At 45.5% G+C, this 19,248-nt stretch overlaps 1 protein-coding gene across 1 annotated transcript in view; it reads left to right on the top strand.

The window, feature by feature from the left end:
• pou2f2a (POU class 2 homeobox 2a) overlaps nucleotides 1-14,530 on the top strand; it is a 56,106-nt gene extending 41,576 nt beyond the window's left edge. Inside the window, exons 5-16 of the mRNA XM_053881600.1 lie at nucleotides 516-635; nucleotides 1,434-1,754; nucleotides 2,013-2,118; nucleotides 2,213-2,304; nucleotides 2,399-2,548; nucleotides 2,617-2,758; nucleotides 2,955-3,103; nucleotides 3,634-3,831; nucleotides 3,924-4,162; nucleotides 4,603-4,671; nucleotides 4,860-4,933; nucleotides 7,781-14,530. Coding sequence (XP_053737575.1) covers nucleotides 516-635; nucleotides 1,434-1,754; nucleotides 2,013-2,118; nucleotides 2,213-2,304; nucleotides 2,399-2,548; nucleotides 2,617-2,758; nucleotides 2,955-3,103; nucleotides 3,634-3,831; nucleotides 3,924-4,162; nucleotides 4,603-4,671; nucleotides 4,860-4,933; nucleotides 7,781-8,106 — 1,986 coding nt within the window. The 3' untranslated portion in view covers nucleotides 8,107-14,530. The remainder of the gene's footprint in view (nucleotides 1-515; nucleotides 636-1,433; nucleotides 1,755-2,012; nucleotides 2,119-2,212; nucleotides 2,305-2,398; nucleotides 2,549-2,616; nucleotides 2,759-2,954; nucleotides 3,104-3,633; nucleotides 3,832-3,923; nucleotides 4,163-4,602; nucleotides 4,672-4,859; nucleotides 4,934-7,780) is intronic.
• Nucleotides 14,531-19,248: the final 4,718 nt, after the last annotated feature.

Below are 19,248 nucleotides of genomic sequence, written 5' to 3'. Positions count from 1 at the left end.
TTAATGTTTAAATAATACAAAAAATTATAATAAGTTGACGCCATTTTCAAGTTCCGTTTTTGGTTTAACTGCCAATTTTAGCTCACAGGCCGCTTTGTTTTTCTAAGGAAACACAAGTAGATAACTTACTGTTCCACCTGACATTTTCAGCCCCATAAATGAAATGCACTTCAAGTCTTTTCCAAAAACGTCCTCCTTCGCTAAAGTGTCTTGAAGGAGAAGCTGCCCGAGAAAGCAGACTATCATGAAACAAGATAAATATCTCTTGAATATACTGTTAGCTTAGCTTCTTCAGCCTATTATCTGTATCTATAAGTGGTTTAGGCCAACACAAAATGTTAACTTCTTCACTGGACTATGATGAAAAACCATGTATAATTTAGCAGTTTGCATCACAAACTTTTCAATTGACTGAAGAACTTCAGGAGCTTTTTATTTATTTATGTTATTATGCTATAATGCCTTCTGATCGACTCCTGCAGTGACCTCTCTTGTTTTCTCGTCCCTCTCCCCAGAATAAGATGGAGGAATGTGGTGAGATGTCCCCGGCCCTTCCTCCCCCTCACGCTCCGACCCCATCTCAGACCGCCCTGCAACACACACAGCTCATGCTGACCGGCTCCCAGCTAGCAGGGGTAAGAACAGACATTTCACCTTCAGGACCCATTTCCACAAAATTCTCCGTCATTTGTCGGAACCTGTATTCAGTGTTGGGGAAACTTAAACTGCATGTAGTTAAAGTGCATTTGTTTTTTTTGTGCTGCATCAACTAACTACAACTACTTTTAGGATCACTTTTGTTTTAAAACTACTCCATTGATAGAATAATGTTTCGTTGCATGTATATTTTTGTTGGCCATTTTGGTGGATATGTTTAACATGTTCATCATACTGTATGTCGATGTATTAAACACTCAGTATCAAAGTAAAGTAAAGCCGTGGTTTTAACAGACTGAACGATAAGTTGCTGCTCGACCAAACACTGCTCAACACCACATCAGTATTTGCGTTCGATCACAGTGAAATTCTGACAGTGCGGCGTCATTCTTTCATTTTGTTGTGGCAAGTTGTGGGCTGCCGCCTTGATTTTAACACGCAATACGGAGCACTCCGAGGTTGTTTGAAATATCACCGTCATCTTGGTGGTATTGCAAGCTTTTGTAAATGGGGAAATTTCAGCTTTACTAGAGACTTGATTCTGCATGTATCTAGGGCAGAGCATCTGGCAGTGACTCAGCATTGAACGTGGGGGTGTGCTGGTGAAAGTGGGGACCAATAATTTCCACCTAGCTTGCAGTGAAGGAAACTAACAGGCTGCTTCGCTCACGTTCTGCTTGCTGTCTTAACTCCATCCTCGCCGCTCTTGGCCGACGCTTCCTCTCGCTGCTCTATTTCACGTCTTCTTTGCTCTCCCACTTCTGTCCCTCCGTCAGTTGACCGCTCTGCTTCCGGCTCAGCAGCAGCTGTTGCTGCAGCAGGCTCAAGCGCAGCTCCTGGCCGCTGCTGTGCAGCAGTCCAGCGCCGCCCACGCCGCGCACGCCGCTCACGCGGCCGCCCAAGCCAATCAGCAAGCTCAGGCGGCGGCGGCGGCAGTGGCAGCGGCCAATCAGCCGCAGCAGCAGCAGCAGACAGGACAGCAGACGCAGGCAGCTTCGCAGGGCCAGAGCACGCAGGAACAGACCGCCCAAAGTGTGCCCGTCCCGCCTCCTCCGCCCCAGCTCGCCCTTTCTCAGCCAATCCAGCTCACCGCCCAGGTACTGACCCACAGTCATGTGACCCCTGGATCCACGGCAACGCATGCTCGCCACCAAAAACAGCTCGGAATTAAGTAAATAAATGTGGAATATGAACTAGAAATAGTGGCCCTAGTTCAACAATTTTGACTATAATACTTGTGGTTGTGTCTTCAAACTTTGGTTAGAAAAACAGAAATTCAATTCACTCTTCTACTTTACTTGACTAGTTCCATCTCATCTTATGAACTGATTCCTGTAAATTCTGTCGCCGACCAGGACATCCAGCAGTTGCTGCAGCTCCAGCAGCTGGTCCTGGTGCCCGGACACTCCCTCCCCTCTCCTGCCCAGTTCCTCCTCCCACAGGCCCAGCAGGCCCAGCAAGGTCAGCAGGCCTTTGTCGAGAAAATAGATTTTGATATTCCCCTCATAAAAGGTGTTATATAGCTGTAATTATAACAAATCGTGAACTTTTCCAGGACTCCTGTCGACACCAAATCTTATTTCGCTACCTCAGCAAAACCAAGGGAGCCTGCTGACCGCTCAGGTCCGAATGGGACTGCAAGCACAGGTACCATGAATGTTTTATGATTCGATTAGCCGCAGAGCCGGCCGATCTTTCTTTGGGGAGCCGGTGATCTACAAACATTTGTGTCTCCTACCAGCGAGACAAGAGTGTGGAGGTGAGCAGCGCGGGCAGCGTGACGGCGCTGACGCCGGTGACCTCTCACCCGGAGGAGCCCAGTGACCTGGAGGAGCTGGAGCAGTTCGCCCGCACTTTCAAGCAGAGACGTATTAAGCTGGGATTCACACAGGTGCGCGCGCGGAGGTTGCCGTCAGTGAGTCATCAGCTGTTGTTCAACTTTTACATCCCATCGCGCAGGGAGACGTCGGCCTGGCCATGGGGAAGCTGTACGGCAACGACTTCAGCCAGACCACCATCTCTCGCTTCGAGGCCCTCAACTTGAGCTTCAAGAACATGTGCAAACTGAAGCCGCTGCTGGAGAAGTGGCTCAATGATGCAGGTGAGAGGACGCAAATGTGGACCTAACTACCTGCAAGGAATCTTCACAGTCAAACTGCACCACCTTCTTTACGCTTTCAAGGAGGTTCAAGGTTAAACTGTAGCCAAAGTTAAATACACAGTGAAGAGCTGTAGCTTTCTACTGAATCTGTTCACGACCTGTGGTCTGAAAGTTCTGCCTCGTGCTCCCCTCTCAGAGACCATGTCCATAGACAGCACCCTGCCCAGTCCCAGCTCCCTGTCTTCTCCGTCGCTGGGCTTTGACGGCGTCCCTGGGCGCCGCAGGAAGAAGAGAACCAGCATTGAGACGAATGTACGCGTGGCGCTGGAGCGTTCTTTCATGACGGTGAGACTTTTGCACGCCCTGCTTGCTGTGCTGACGGCTCCTGTGCGAACAAAACGTTCCTGAAAGGTTGACAACAGGAATACTGTAATGGAATATTGATGGAGGATTTTGAAGGATTGGTTAGTCTGTTTAGATCAGACCTGGACAAAGTGCACCCCTCCTGGAGTTTTTTATCATGTCATTTCTTAATTAAATTTTTTCTTATCGCCTCCTTTCTTGTGCAATGTGGGCCCATAGGAAACTGAATCGCCCACCCCTGGTTATATAGAGCACTAAACTGCTGTCTATTCTGTGTGTGCTGTGCAAGCATGTTCTGGATGCTACTGCCACCTGCTGTCTGATTCAACTCGTGGCTGTCATTTAACTGCTTAAAGTCTGAATGTGTAGATGAAATGGAAATCTCACTGGTGAGGTTTGCGATCTCTCAGTGCCTCCGCAGTAATGAATGACAGCCACTAATGTTTTCTTTTTGAGTCAGTGGTCAGTTGTCCTGCTGACCGACCGAGGCCCCTCTTCTCCTCCCCCCACAGAACCAGAAGCCTACCTCAGAAGAGATTCTGCTGATCGCAGAGCAGCTCAACATGGAGAAAGAGGTGATCAGAGTTTGGTTCTGCAACCGCAGACAGAAAGAGAAACGCATCAATCCCAGCAGCGCCACCCCACCCCTGCCCAGCCAGCCCCCCACCGCTCCACCAACGCACAAACCCCCCTGCTACAGCCCCCACCTGGTATATCACTCGCACGCTTGTTTCTGCCCGCTTGGACGCCGCGTGGGTCGCGGGTGAGCGCCCGGTCTGACGTTTTGTCGCTTCTCTCCCAGATGTCCAGCCAGATGTCACAGGCCGTGACCAGTCTCAGCAGCACAACGGCGTCCACCATGTCCTCCATCTGCCCCCTGACCTCCAGCCTTACCTCCACCCATCCTTCCCTCAGCTCTGCTCACCCTTCCCTCACCTCCTCTCACAGCTCCGCACCTTCCCCGGTGACTCCGCCCCCTCCTCCCCGCAGCACAGCCAGCCCGGCCACTCCCAGCCACAGCACACTCAACCTGAACACGGGGTAAGACCGCCGGAAGTGGACTCACCATCAAGTAGTGTGGTAAAAATCACGTGGCAGAAATTGGTTTTCCCAACATTTTGGCTGTTAAATTATCAGCTGTGAGCGATGACTGTCCTCCCATTTAAATGTCATGTTATTGAAGTATTATTTATCATTGATAAATCTAATGGTATTGCTATTGTTTTTGGTTTAATTGCAATACATAATAGAAGCTAAATCATACTCAAAGACTCTCAAAGACTGGCTTCGGCTCTAGACTGCGATCTGGTCGTTTCACCTGCAGTTTGTAGTTACATTTTTGACACCCACACACACACACACACTAGTTGCCTGACACACCCCTATATCCCAACATGCCATTGGGCTCTGCTGCGCCCCCTTGTGCCGCAGTGAATTCTAACTATTGTGTTTGTCTGTGTGTGTGGTTCTTGTGTTCACAGCTTATGGCGTATGGGTAAAAAGAACGGTGACGTGTCTAGCTACATCACCGATTTTGCTGCAAACTTGAGGTGAATACGACGTCTGTCACACGACCTGAAAGCTGCTTGGTTCTTCCTGACTTTTCGCTGCTTTCTGGTTCAGGTGTTGCCTCGATCTGCTTGCTGCTAAACCTGCTTCTATCCCACTTTTCTCTCCTCTGAATGCCTGTGTGTGTGTGTGCGCGTGTGTGTGTGTCGATGCTTGTGTGTAACAACAGGAACACTGTGATGGGGGTTAACACAGGGATGAACCAAGCTCTCCTCGGTAACAATCCCCTGGCCACTATTCAAGGTGTGTGTGTGAGAGATACTGGAAATCTTTGTGTCACAGTTTTGTTTTTGTGTTGTGTGGTCGGCGAAGGAGAGCAGACCTGATCCATGTCTGCATTTATTTGGTTTTTTTTTTAAATCATTTTTGTTCCGTATCATCTGGAGAAAACAGGAAGTTTCGTTCAGCGTACACGTGAAAAACATTAAACACATATCCGATAGGAAGGTGGTGACTCTTGTCTGTTGATAGATATGTAGCTAAATGGTCCATAAATCGTTCTGCGTTTGCCTTACAAAAGTGAGTAGGTGAATATTTATTTACTCACCGCAAACAAAGGTGTTATCACAGAATTAGAACATGTATTTGCGTTGTCAAAAATATTCTCTCAATTTTGAATATGAAGCAAAAACCTCATATATATATATTGATTGATTTTATTACCCAAAAAAATGAAATGTACAAACAGAAAACTTAATTTAAAAAAATAATGAAGGAGATTTGTGTTCCTCTAGTGGGCAGGAATTGAAGGGGACTGATAAGTGGTAAAATAATAATAACAATAATAATATTCATAATCTCTGTGAATTAAAGCTGTTTTTTTACACAACACTGGTCTGGTATTCTCTATCTTCTAATACTGAGTGAGTGAAAGTGAGTCAGTTTGGGGAAAGAGATGATAACAAGAGTCTGTTGTTAATAGTACAATAACACTCCATGACAATGTCTCAAACTGCCACATACATCCCACAAAGGACAACTGGGTTGCGCTTGGATAAGAGCGCAACTAACGTGGACTTTTGTTCTGCAAGTTTATGGACAGAAGCTTCATCAGGGAATCTAACCTTCACACAGTGAGCGTGTTTGTCCCGCAGTGTTTCAGATGAATTAGCACTTCCATCAAACCAAATAAGAAGAGTGTAAGAATCGATCCATGAGTTGTTTCACGAAAATCATTTTTAACTCGCGGAGGAAGAGTGAGTTATCAGAGCAACACACAGCAGAGTGACTAACCACGTTAGGCGGGTGGCCAATCGAATGACGCACACACACTGACGCGAGGAGGAGAGAGTGCATCGATCCGGCGTGAATTCATCCCATCGCAGAGTGATTGTGTGTGAACGACGCTTGTTTCAGGAGTTTCTGAGCCGCCTGTGAGTGAGTGTGTGTGTGTGGGAGTGTGTCGCTCATCTTGTTGTGTTTCACTGCGTCTCCAGTCAAATGTGTATCAGCTATATCGCTAACTGCACCCATATCAGTGAGTCGTCGAAATATTGCAGTATATTTTTATATGATGAAAACATGCTTTTCCATGTACTTATTTCATTTCTGCTTGCTTTTGTTTTTGTTTTTCTTGTTTCTTTCTTCTGTTATTCATCGGCCCAAGACTCCACCTTTTTTGCTGAATTTAACTTATAATGTAGTTCTGGTTTTTTTTTTCCACCTACATTTAACATGATGACAGGATACTTTTTCCCCCGCTGGTTGTACACTGGAAATAACTTATTGAATGTATTGTCTTCCAGTTGTAGAGCTTTCCAAGCGTCATGGTGTCGTGGGGGCAGCAACAGGGAAAATAGTTCCAAACTATTGACTTCCTTTTCCAAAAAAAAAGCCTCACCCATATAAATTAAGATACAAAATAAGTGCAGACTTAAACACATAATTATTTGGACATTTTGCCTTGAGATTTCTCTGCATTCCAGGGCCAAACAAGGGACAGTGTCTTTCCAACACTGACTTACTGTATGGCTCCGCTCTTCCTTCTCTACCTCTACATTGTTGTTGTTTTTTTTGTTTTTTTTTAACATATACATAGCTTCATTCTTCACTCATTAATTCAACAACTATGAATGCTATCTGTATATTTAGTTTAATAATTTAAAATATAGGTCTCGATCAGCTGTAACATTATGACCACCTGTCCTAAATATGCGAGCGTACAACAGTGGACGCAGGAAAGCTAGTAAAAGAAAATGTGCTTCATGGCACCAGGTGACCTTCTGCCATTCAGTTGTGGACCATTTTTGAGGTTCACGTTGTCAGTGCTTTCAGCTTTGCAGCGGGGTCACCTTGACTGCACAGCCCTGTCCATCATTGCATCCTTCCCCTCTGCAGACCTATGAAAGCAGTTCTTCCATCTCACACAGACTTGAAGAGTAGGCAGGTGGTCATAATGTTCCGACTGTCCAGCTCTGAATTTTTGAATTATAAAAGTTTTATCGCTTCATAAACCTGAGATTTTGTAACCTAAAAGACGCGGGCTGGTGTAATCAGGTGGCGTGGAATTAGTTCAGACTTCAGTCTCGGCGACAGTTTGAATGACTCACAGATCGGATTAGGCCGCGTCTCCTCAGTGTGGCTGTTGCTATGTGCTCACATATTATTCACCCCCGTCCACTTAGTAGCGTCATGTGTGAACGCCGCATTAAGTGCTTTGTCTAGAGGGGAAAAACAAAACCATCATGTACCTTGTTGCCACGACAACAGTCCACTCGCGTCTGCTCTCCCATTGCTGTGACTGATGCGCCGAGATGAACTCGCCACAGATATTAAATCCGACTCAAGTTGCATCTGAAGTGCAGCGTCACGTCGAAATGTCATTAGCATCACTTTGAAGTTTCACTTCTTCATAACTGTAGTGAGATTTCATCGCAGGTGTCGATGATGTAGACTTGTGTAGAATGATCTTCTTGGTTAAAAAAGTTAATTCAGTGATGGGTAAAGGCTTTGTTTTCCCTCTGGTTTCCTCCCTCAGTCCCACAGACATAGAGTTCAATAGGTGACTCTTAAGTCGTCCGTCTATTCAGTGTCCTTCCTCTGTCATTTTTGCCTCTGAAATAAATGTTTTTTTGTCCTTGTCCTCCACAGCCCTGGCAGCCAGTGGTGGCCAGCTGCCTCTTTCCAGTCTTGAAGGAGCCAGCAAGGTGATGCTGGGGTCCGGCGGTCAGGGAGGAAGCCTGGCCTCCTCCCTCTTCCTCAACCACCCAGCTCTCCTCCACATGGGTCAGAACCCCGGAGCCGGACTGGTCAGCGCAGCCGTAGCCAAAGCCTCCCAGGCCTCCCCCTTCCCCTCAGCCAGCAGTATCAGCCCTACCCCATGCTCCCCCTCACCCTGCTCCAGCCCGGTCTCCTCTTGCTCCTCCATCGAGATGGTACACAGCCCACCCTCTCCGGGCGGCGCCAAGATCGAGTGACCACACCAGAGGCCAATCAGAGCGACGGAGGCCGACAGGAACCTCACCTTTTCACACCAAAGCGATCTCTTTCTCTCTCTTGCGCTCTTCTTTCAATACTTTCTGCAATGGCTCTCTCCCTCTTTCTCTCCCGGTCTTTCGATGCCAAAAATACACAGAATGAAAGAGGAGAGACGGAGGGAAGGAGGTGAAAGAGGGGAGAAGCGAAGAAAGGGGAAGGTTGAAACCAAAAATCTTTTACCTAGCCAAACACATGGAGAGGAGGCGACGTGGGACCTTTTTTTGTTGTCGACGATATCAACACGGCACCTCTCCACAAAACCAACCGCCTTCGAGCAAAGCGGCGGCAGAGATGCACGGCACTGTGCAGAAACCAAAAATGACAAACAAAAAAACCTTAACTTTAATAGTGACTTAGTGCGGCGAGGACAAAGCATTTGAGAGGAGGAGACTGTGCTTTCCTTTTTTATATTATCGTTTCGACAAAGCTGCGGGTCTGAAGGAGGAGGATTAGGGAGGATACGTTTAAACCAAAAATTAACCTGAGGAGGCGAAGGACGAATACACAATGACAAGAGGAAAAAAAAAAAAGAACGACAACCAAACCAAAATACCAAAAACCAAAAATACGGAGAGAAAAGCTTTATTCAAAGGACGTGTAAATATTGAAGCTATCCAGGACCAGAACTCTACTGCTACACACACATCTGCTCATCCTGTCTGTGCTGGTCTGTCTCACCACTTTGGGCCATTTTTGGATGATCTTGTGCCACTCCACATGTTTAGCCTTGTTAGCTACCTCTACTTTTGAGAGCGTAGCGTGTTGACCGTGAATATTTTTCTTACGCCAAACTGTGGATTATTTATTAGCTCATTTGCTTCTATTTATTGTCGCTTTTGTTGGTGTTCTTCATCATCATCATCATCATCATCATCATTTCTGTCACTGTCTGAGTGCCACACAGGAGTAGAAAGTGCTTTGAATGAGAGGCCGGGTTGAGAAGTAAACAGGAGGCCGTGAAAAAAATGACCTTTTAAAAAGCTTTCACCTGCAGAGCTTAGTCGTCAACTGGAGACTCAGAGGAGAGCATCTAAGAAGCAACTGTAGTGACCTCCAACTGATGCAGTGCATTATGGGACATAAGTGAGTTGAGAATGGAAAAAGTGAAGGGTTGTTTTGGTGTTGCAAACTGCCACATATGGCAACAAGTCCCGTCCCTTAGTCCCTGTGTACACGTTTACAAGGTCATTTGCCTGGAGATGTGAACAGATTAAACATGTGGCACTTCAATCAGCTTTCTCTAAGAATAGCCTGGCTCTGTGGGTGAAAACACTCCACGAGTATGAAATAAGAAGCAGAGAACGCCGGCTAGATAAGCTTCAGTCACGGCTGGCTTTCGTTCCGACACCTGTCCGTTTCACCGTCATCCCCTCCATTGCATTTTCATTATCCACCCGTCGCACACCTTCAAATGGAAAACCAAAGCTTTCTGACGGCGCGGCCGCGTCCAAAGACATTAAGAGACAATAAAAGATGCAGGAGAACAGGACGATACCACAGCGTGCCCCCCCACGCCCCGCCGGTGTGGACCCCTCTACCTGTCCCAACCCCATCGACGGGAAGCTTTATTAAGGGAACTGATCCTGACTTTTGGGACAGGCAAGAGAGGGAGACGCTGACACGGAAGGGGCGGGCGGGGGGGGCGGCTTTTCTTTTCTAAGAGGATACCAAAAATAAACCAAACCAAAAACCCAAGGAATGACCGAAACCAAACCAAAAAGAAGCCTAACCAAATGTGGCTAGAGGAAGGAGGCGGGGCGCGTCGGTCTGTCCACCAGCTTCCACTGTGACAATGTGTAGCATCAGTGGACAGAGAGACAGAAGGAGGACAGAAGAGCGCCCCCCTCCTGCTCCTCTCTTCTTCTCCAGCTCAGCTCTCTGGTCCTGGATGGAGCTTAAACGCAAACAACCTCACTGAACTTCTAGTTTTATTTTTTATGTTGTTTGGTTCTGATTGTTTGATCTCTGCTGTGTCTCTTGATGCCGTTTTACGTACTGTACTTTGGTGCATTTGGAAATAACGTACTCGCTTACTTACTTACTTACTTACAGAAGCTCCTTATTTTTTTCGTAGTCGTGCTAGAGGTTTTTATCAGGTGGTTGGAAAAAAATACTGTGAAAATTTAGCTTTCAGATTTTTATTAGAAACAGAAACTGTCTCAGCAGATTTTAACACCGAAGCCAAAAAACATAGCAAAACCTTGATGATGCCAAAACCAAAAAAAGAAGCCAAAACCCATCGAAGAGAAACAGAACAAAAGTCGACTCGACTGAGGTGAAACTGTGTGTTTGTCTGCTCAACAGACGATGACATTAGTTAATTGTAACTAGATTCTGTTGTTTTCCACAGTAAAACAAAAGCGATTCAAGACCAAATTGTCCTAGAATTGTTGCATTTTTTTCTGTCTTTCAGTTGCATATTTTTCAGCTGTCAATCACTAACATTTGGGACCTAAAACCTACATAAAACAGCTTTTCAAGAAGAGGATAAACAGATGTTGAAGCTAACTATAGATGTAAAAATGAACCTAGATATCAAAACAATATAATATCTGTAGACAATGTTGCTAAAATTGCTGAATTAAACCCCCAAAATGATGCCACAGATGAGGCAACTTGCCTTCTATGCTGATGATATACAGCTTAAAAATCAACATCTGATGAAAACATTGTCATTCTCTGATAATAAAAAGCTTGTTGATCAATTCTGAACAATGTAAGGCACCTACATCCTAACATTTGCATCACCGCGCTGATTGCTTGCTTTAGCCGAACCAAAGATCATCCAACTCTGGAGTCTCCAAAACCAGGACTCACACACAGACGAGCCTCAGCCAGCTCGGCCAGTTGTCGACCAAATGTTTCCAAGTAATATTCGGTTTGATTACACACGAGACAGCAGTCGCCCAGAAGCTCCCACGAACCAAACTTCAGATGTGGGGACGTTATTTTTCGCGCCTCAAAGGTGGAGACGTCTCGCCGCATCGACTCTTAGACGGAATGTATCTGTTAGTGCTTCTATAGATTTTGTAGAAAAAAAGATCTATGTTCAACTGCTTACTTATCAGTAATGTATAAAAAGTCAAGAAAAAAAAACTTGCAAAAAAAAAGTCTTTGCGAAAAAAAAAAAAAGTTCCTTAAAAATAACTTGATTTTAGACCAAAAATTTTAACTATCTCTCTTTGGACTTTTTATTTTAAATTTCTCCTTTGTTGATTTAGACTTTGATTGTACTATTTATTCAGGGTAGAGTCGATGAGTTGATCTATTTGTCCTTTGCTATTTATTTAACTTATTTCTAGAGGTGCTTTTTTCATATTCTGTATTTGAGAAGGTTTTGTTTGTTTGTTCACCCCCGCCACGCTGAAAGTTCTTTGTTAAAAACAACCAAACAATACTGGTGAGTGAGCGACGACTCTTCTCATGGAGCGAAGCAGCAGTGTGCGAAAAAAAAAAAGAAAACATCTGGTTCTCAGGATGACGATTTAAGGGATGTTCCGGGTCCGAAAAAGATGGTATTATTGTTCTGATCTGAGCGACTGTGTTTTTGGAAGCACAGTGCTGCTTCTGCTCCTTATATTTCCTCCGCGGGGAGAAACTACTGAGAGCTTTACTGCTACTGAACCAAAAAGCAAACCACAAGATCAACTGGGGCTAGGGGTCACTTTTGTATCGAGAAACAGTGGCTAAACAGACGGGAGCTGCCTCTTTCTATGTTTCTTTTTTCCTTTTTAAAAATGTCTTCATCCATTTTTGGATGTAAAAGAGAGATAGTTCATCATATACCTCATGTTCTTTGATGATAAACCAAATAGATGAATGCTTTAAAAATACGGGGTCGAGTTGGGACCTCGTGCTGTCGAGCGAGCGGACCTCTGAGGTCGATGATCACGTGGTGGTATTTGAGGCAGCAGACCTGGTCGATGCTCAAGCAACTTGTCCCTGAAGAAAACTCCCCCCGCTGTCCACGTTGAGCTTTGAACCCAGCCGGCTTCTTACGTTTACTGCTTCCTCTTTGGCAAACATGAACCTGCGGCTTGAATCTGCTCTTTGACTCTGATGTCAGATCAAATCTGATCCTTTTTGGACTTTAAAAGCTTCCGATTTAAGTAGCGTCTTCGCCTGCTCGCCTGGCCAGGGCACAAATTGACCGGTTGATGTCTGCGCGTAAAAGGGAAGCAGTAACCAGGGAACGGCTGAGACCGAGGTTGCTAGGTGACACATCCGGAGACCTTTCTCACCTCTTGTGGTGTGTGTCGAACCAGTGGACGTCGATGTTTCAAGTCTGATTGCTTTTCTTTCCTTTGCTCGTCGTGTCTCTCTGAAAAGCGTGGTCGCACCGAGTGGATGTGAGGGGTCAAAGAGTGGGTGCAGGTCTCAGCGGTGGGGATGTCCCCCTTGTGAATGATACCAAAGTCAATGCCCTGCCGCGAGAGATCAGGCTCCGCGCTCTGCCCAAATCCTCATGTCCAACAGTGTGATGCGGTTCTCAGTGAGGGTTCAATACTTCGACCACTTCAGGGAACTATGATTATTAAAACTGCAGGTGGACTTACGTGTCCTAAAACACCTGCCACTTTTTCAAATTTCTCTCGCAGGTCAGATTAGTGAGATACAAACTAAGAGGGCCGTGTGAATTTCGAGCCAACAAGTGACGGCTATGCAGATGGCCAATAGTTGTAACTGATAAATTTGGAGTAGATCCGTTAGATTATGTCTATAACTTCTCAAATAAACTTTAGTTCTGAAATGCATTCCCTTCATTTAGATATTTTTAAACTAACGTTTTCACTCCACCAGGCTTCCCATTTGTGTTTAGCATTCGAAGCACTGTTGATAGCAATAAGCCCAATGGGACAGCAGGTGGCAGTAGCTGCTTCTGCACCACGGAAAGTGACATGATCCAGTTACTGCTCTCATTATCAACATAACTAGTTATTTCAATTGACTCTTCACAAACTGTTACACTGTCCGAAACAGCACTAACATCTGGTGAGAGGCTGTCATTTTATCCAAATATGGGCTGCAACATAATCCTATATTTATTGTAAATGGGCAGCCCATAGTGTACTGCAACAGAAAGCGGTTAACTGGTATTCTGCAGTTGAGTTTGATAACAGCAACCGTATCCCGTCAGGAATGCCTTTTAAAATGTAAAAACTGTTGCCTGTAGCTTTTCGAAGACGCGACAGAACTTCACAGGGCTTCTATTGAAACCAAAACCAGAGTGATGGAAGTTGTAGAGCGAGAGACTCGGTGAGAAAAGCAAAGTAAGCAACCACAGAGAGCTGCTACGTTTCCTCCACGTGCTCACACACACACGCACGCACGCACGCACACCTCTCATGTCTTTACAATACAGCTTTAGTCCAAAGGTTCTTCAGCAACAAAGCAAGTCAGACGTTAAAGAATAAAACCAAAGAACTTTGTCCTTGTCTTCTGCTCACACCGTCCACTGCGCCCTCGCTGTCACCCAGCAGCCCCGCCGTCTCTGAAGCGGAAACCTCAGCTATCCAAAGGGAAATAATGATAAGAATTAAGATGATGATGAAATGTATATTTTTAAGTATTTGTCATTGGAAAATTAATCTTAATTATGATGATCATGATGATGATGATGATGATGACGATGATGACGTTCTTGGTATCTTTGTAGCTGTTCTGATCCTTCTTCAGTTCCTGTCCTTTTCTGCTTGTGCTGCCAAAGTACTGCTTAATTCTCATCAGCCCCCCCACCACCACCACAGCCCCTCCCTCCCTCTTTCATTTAGTTGATCCCCAATGTTTGGCCCCTCCTAACTGTCTACCTGTCTGACCTTTGACCCCCGGCTGTTTGTCTGTGCCTGTGTACGAGCGTGTGACTGCCAAACAGGGGTTTTCCACGAGCTTCCCTGCTTGTTTGCAGTCCAATACATTTCCTGTGTGTGTGAGCGTGTGTGTGTGACTGGGTGGGGTTGCTGGGAAATGGGGAGGGCGTGGTTCGCTGCAGCAGTTTGCAAAAGAGACAAAAACGTTCCGTGTTCTTTTGGAGAGGACAAGCCCCCACATGACAGAACACACACATATAGCTTTAACCCCACCCCCGCGCCTCCCCCTCGCACATCATCGCAAGTGTGTGTGTGTGAGCGTGTGTGCAGGTATGTCATCACCTTTTCCCCTTTGTGTCTTCCATCCAGTAAGCAGTCCCCCCCCACAAACCCACCCCGGCCCCTCCCCCCTCCCGCGTAGTAGCAAGTTAGCCTTTTAGTGTACTTATCTTGAAAACCAAAAAAAAAAAAAGAAGAAAAATATCTGCTTGTTCATTGTACAGTGTTGTTCATTTAAGTCATTTTTGTAACTGAAAGTGTTTCATTCATCAAATAAAACGGGAGACAAAAAACTGTACAGATAACCTCTGGGAGTCCTGTCTTTTTTTTTTTTTTTACCAAGTGAGCTTCGGCGAATGAGGAGAAGGGAAATGAAAACCGCATTCAGACTTAGGTCTGTGGTCCAGTCCAGAGCACAAAACCAATGATGAGAGCAAAACCAAGACCTAGAGCAAGACCACACTGAATGCAGAAACAACTACTACTTTGTTTTGCAGGGAGAAATAAACGTCTTTATATGACTGATAGACTTATGCTTCTGTATTCGTCTCCCCTCATTGGACTTGTCTTGGTCTCTGTGTGTGTGTCCACTCCCCTATCTATCTATCTATCTATCTATCTATCTATCTATCTATCTGTCTGTCTGTCTGTCTGTCTATCTATCTATCTGTCTATCTGTCTGTCTGTCTATCTGTCTGTATGTCTATCTATCTATCTATCTATCTAGCTATCTGTCTGTCTGTCTGTCTATCTGTCTGTCTATCTGTCTGTGTGTCTATCTATCTATCTATCTATCTATCTGTCTGTCTGTGTGTCTATCTATCTATCTATCTATCTATCTATCTATCTGTCTGTCTATCTGTCTGTCTGTCTATCTATCTATCTATCTATCTATCTATCTATCTATCTATCTATCTATCTATCTATCTATCTATCTGTCTGTCTGTCTGTCTGTCTGTCTATCTATCTATCTGTCTATCTGTCTGTCTGTCTATCTGTCTGCCTGTCTATCTATCTATCTGTCTGTACGTCTATCTATCTATCTATCTAGAGTGCTGAACAGATTATAGTATGTCATTATTGCTAAGGCCCAGCAGAGGGCGTCATGAGCTCTACTATGACAGAGTGAACCTGACGCCGACGGGTCTTCAAGTTGCTTCTGTATTAAATGCTCAAATTCTTCTGTATAAAATTAAAATCCTTTAACAAAGTCACATAAAAGTAGCAGTCAAAGATTACCCAATGGATGACGTCAACGTTATTTTTTTTTGAAGGCCTTGCATTTTTAAAGAACATTGAGCAGACCTCTAAGCAAGTTCACCTGTGAGAGCAGTGGAGAAGAGCTGCTGCTGGTGAGTAAACAAGTTGCTTTCAGTGGAAGCACGACCCAGATCATCACTCATGTATGTTCCACACATGCTCATCTGAGCTCTGATGAACTCACTTTGGACGTAGGATGTGTCCCAACACCCGCCAACTGGCTCGAGCTGAGCAGACCTGTTGCGGGTCGAGAGGACGAGTCACAGTCGTCTGCGTCGTCTCTCTCTCTGCTGACTCACCAAGGACATCTGCTAATGGGCGCGCAGGCAAACGTTTGTCTGAAGGAGCTTGTCTGTTCCGTGGTCGGCTCCTCGTCCTCCTCCTCCTCCCCGCCACTCTGGTCCGCTCCCCCGTCACCCCGCTGCACAGTAGGTGGATGATTAGGTAGGATGCTGGAGTGTGTGAGTGTGACAGCTTTCAGACTCCCACCTAATGGTTGAGTCACTGCTGGTGAACATGTGATCCTATCACCAGGGTGACTGGGGTAGATCTCTGTTGCTGGGCACGATGTTTAATGCCAGCTGAGATTAACTTTTCTTTTCTTTTTTCCGGGTGGATGGACAAATTGTATTCACGGAAGAATAAACAATCAGATCTGTTGCTCTGTCACTTATTTTGGATCGTTTTTTTTCTGTTGTCTGGATGACTATTCCAGGAAGGATTAGCAAACTTCCCTACAACCGGCCACCTCAGCGACAAGCCTCAAACATGACCAGATCTCCAGGGACACTTCAGCTGGCGCGCCCTCATGAGCAGGATGGGCGACTGATACACAAACACACAACAATATCACACACTCAAACACAGCAGGAGTTGAACACCTGAAGGGCAACTCTCCATGGTTTACTCACTCCATTTCAATTCCATACCAAACAATACAGATAACTTAAACCGAATAAGACTCACTTTTGCCTGGGCTTCCTTTGGTTCTTGAACCAGGTATCCTATTCCTGAATTATCCTATTATTGAATTATTCATGACACAATATTTTACATGTTCAGATCGCAATGAAGGCAAAGCATCTTCAATCTAGCTGTGCCCTGGTGTCCACAATGTTGTTGTGGAGGCACGAGATGTCATTCAGCTCTGGACCCTGGAGTGTTTCAAGTGGTTCGGATGGCACTATAACATCGCTGGAGCTCTGAATGTCTGACATCATGTCACTAAAGAGCCCTCTGGAGTCACTCTCCGTGACTGCGGCGAAGTGGACGCTGGCACGACCCCGGTAACTAGAGAGCGACCGGCAGGTGAGTATCAGAGGTGGAACTGGCTCCGAATAAGGCCTCAGTGTGTCAGCGGGCCGAGACCACAGAGCACCAGCTGCTAGTCGACCAAGAACGCTGCCAGTGCGCGTTATTGGTACAACATACAACAAGATCAAGTTTCATTTAAATTAGCAAAGTTTGGTTCGTCGTCCCCCAACTGACCTTTTGCCCTCGCCAAAATGTGCGTGACACATTATCTTTTTTTATCTTCTATCTGTCCCCGCTAATTGGGGTCAGAGGCACGAGCAGTCTAAACATGTCGCCACAGACAACAGCTAAACAAACACTTTCACCGTTGGACGAGTGGGTGCCTTCAATGTTTCTGGCCTGCAAGAGTCACAGAACCCATACAAAGGTTCTAAATCAGAAGAGGCAAAGTACAATTCACACCATTTGAAATGGTCTCAGGTTATGTGTTGTTGACCTGTATTTTTACTGAAGGACAAACCAGATGGTGGCAGTAATGCTTCCATTCAATCTTTGCCCTCAACCTGCAAGGAAAAAAGTCGCTTTACAGCAGCCAGCTACTGTTTAAAATCAAACTTCCAACTGAACTGAATGACAAAAGGGGCACAGATGAGTCTCTTTCACCATGAAAATAGCAAGATGTTTCATTTCGTTTAGCTAACATTGAATTACATTTCAAGTCTACTGCTCCTATATAGAGCTCTTTTGGTCCACATTAAACAATTTGGAAGACTAGCAACCCTGGAAAGCATCTGTCTAATTTCTGGGGAGAAAAAAAGGTTTCAAATACACTCCAAGGTCACAAACCATATAACTTGGTATTAAATGTATAGCCTCTAATTTGGTGCCTTCAAATGGGTTGAAAATTCACACCACGTCTCTAGGTGAAAACTAATCCATTCTAATATTTTTCAAAGGGAGAACATTCAGAAAATACCACTCCAACACATTTCTCCAGTACTGTAGAGAAGTGTTTGCTTGTATGGCTACTACTTGTGGACGTTAACAGTCCATTGAATGGCTGTTTTCCAGTGGTACCTACCACTCATTCTTCAGGGCCAGTTGGCTCCTACTGTGCCTCCTACTTGGACCAGAAGGCTGTGCAGGGGCCATCGGGTGAATGGCTGAAAAACAGGTGATATGACGTGAAGTTTCTCACATAAAGATTCTAAACTAACAAAAGAGCCAGTCGCCAACATGAGCTGTCTATTTTAGTTCTCTGGCTCATGTCCTCCTCTCTATTTCGCAAGAACGAAGCGGAGTGACTCATCCCCACGGAAAACAGCCACTGCTCCGAATCTTTGAATGAAATCCCACTTGAAATATAACATCTTAAGGAAAAGGTCGACTCGCTTGGGTGTGTTATTCTTGATTCATTTCAAATTCTTCTTCTTCCCAGTAGCATCATTGTGAGGTAAAACTGCCCCACGGCTCTCTGACAGAGCATCACCAACCTTGAGCTCCAGAGCGGCAGAGGAAGATAAGTAAGTCATTTTGTTTCACTGCGTTACTTCATCTCAACACTGGCATGATTCAGAGATGCACTCCGCAGGGAGGGTCTCTGACTAATGAGTGGGGTCTGTAGTTCAACTTCTAAAGCAACTGTTGCTGAAAGCCAGACTGATACACCAATGAATATTTTCTTACAATACGGAACATGCAGGCTCCAGACAGGGGCCACGTGTGGCCCTCGCGCCACACCATACTAACGTCTGATCTCTGTGACTCTTCATATGTGACCACGTTACAATTTTTTGTGTCTCAATTTGCCCTCAAGCGCGTCAATATCTGCTGCATGTCACCGTCTATCTCAAACTGACACACGCAGACGTGAGTGTGAACCGACGTTTCTGACATGAAGACGTGCCATACAGCCAGTAGCATAGTGGGTCACAGGAGTGAGACGTCTCGTGCCTGAAAACTGTTCCACTATTTATTGCGTCTCCGAGTACAGGACCAGCTTGGGGACATTTTAGGCACGGGTAAACAACATAGCTGTTTTTGTTTCGTTGCCCGACAGACGACCAATAGAACACTTGGACGTGTTGTGATCCGGGCGCTGTGAAAACAAGGCAATTATTTACAACCGCACGCTCTCCTCGAGCCGCTGAACAGGGATGTTCTGTGCACATTAATAATGCTAAATATGGAGTTTAGACTCTCCACATTCTGATCCCTCTGTTTCTAATACAGTGTATTGCCATTTTCTGCCGCCCGCGTGAGGTTGAGTCGCAGGGGCAGCATCTAATCTAAGAAGCCCAGACACCTCAGGCATTCCAGTGTGTGGTGCATCTACTCCAAGACCTCCAACCATTGCCGGGAGGACTTCACCTAGGTGGTATTTAGCTTCAATGGGTTGTATCAGCAGGTCCACTCTGAGACTCTAATGGGCAACCGGGGTCATCTACCTATCTACCAAGGAAGACACGCTGAAGAGAAGTT

This window comes from Synchiropus splendidus, chromosome 12 (genome assembly GCF_027744825.2).
Source record: "Synchiropus splendidus isolate RoL2022-P1 chromosome 12, RoL_Sspl_1.0, whole genome shotgun sequence".
In the NCBI taxonomy this organism is placed as follows: Eukaryota; Metazoa; Chordata; class Actinopteri; order Syngnathiformes; family Callionymidae; genus Synchiropus; species Synchiropus splendidus.
The sequence above is the reverse complement of the archived record's forward strand: the minus strand, read 5'-3'. Positions and strand labels throughout refer to the sequence as shown.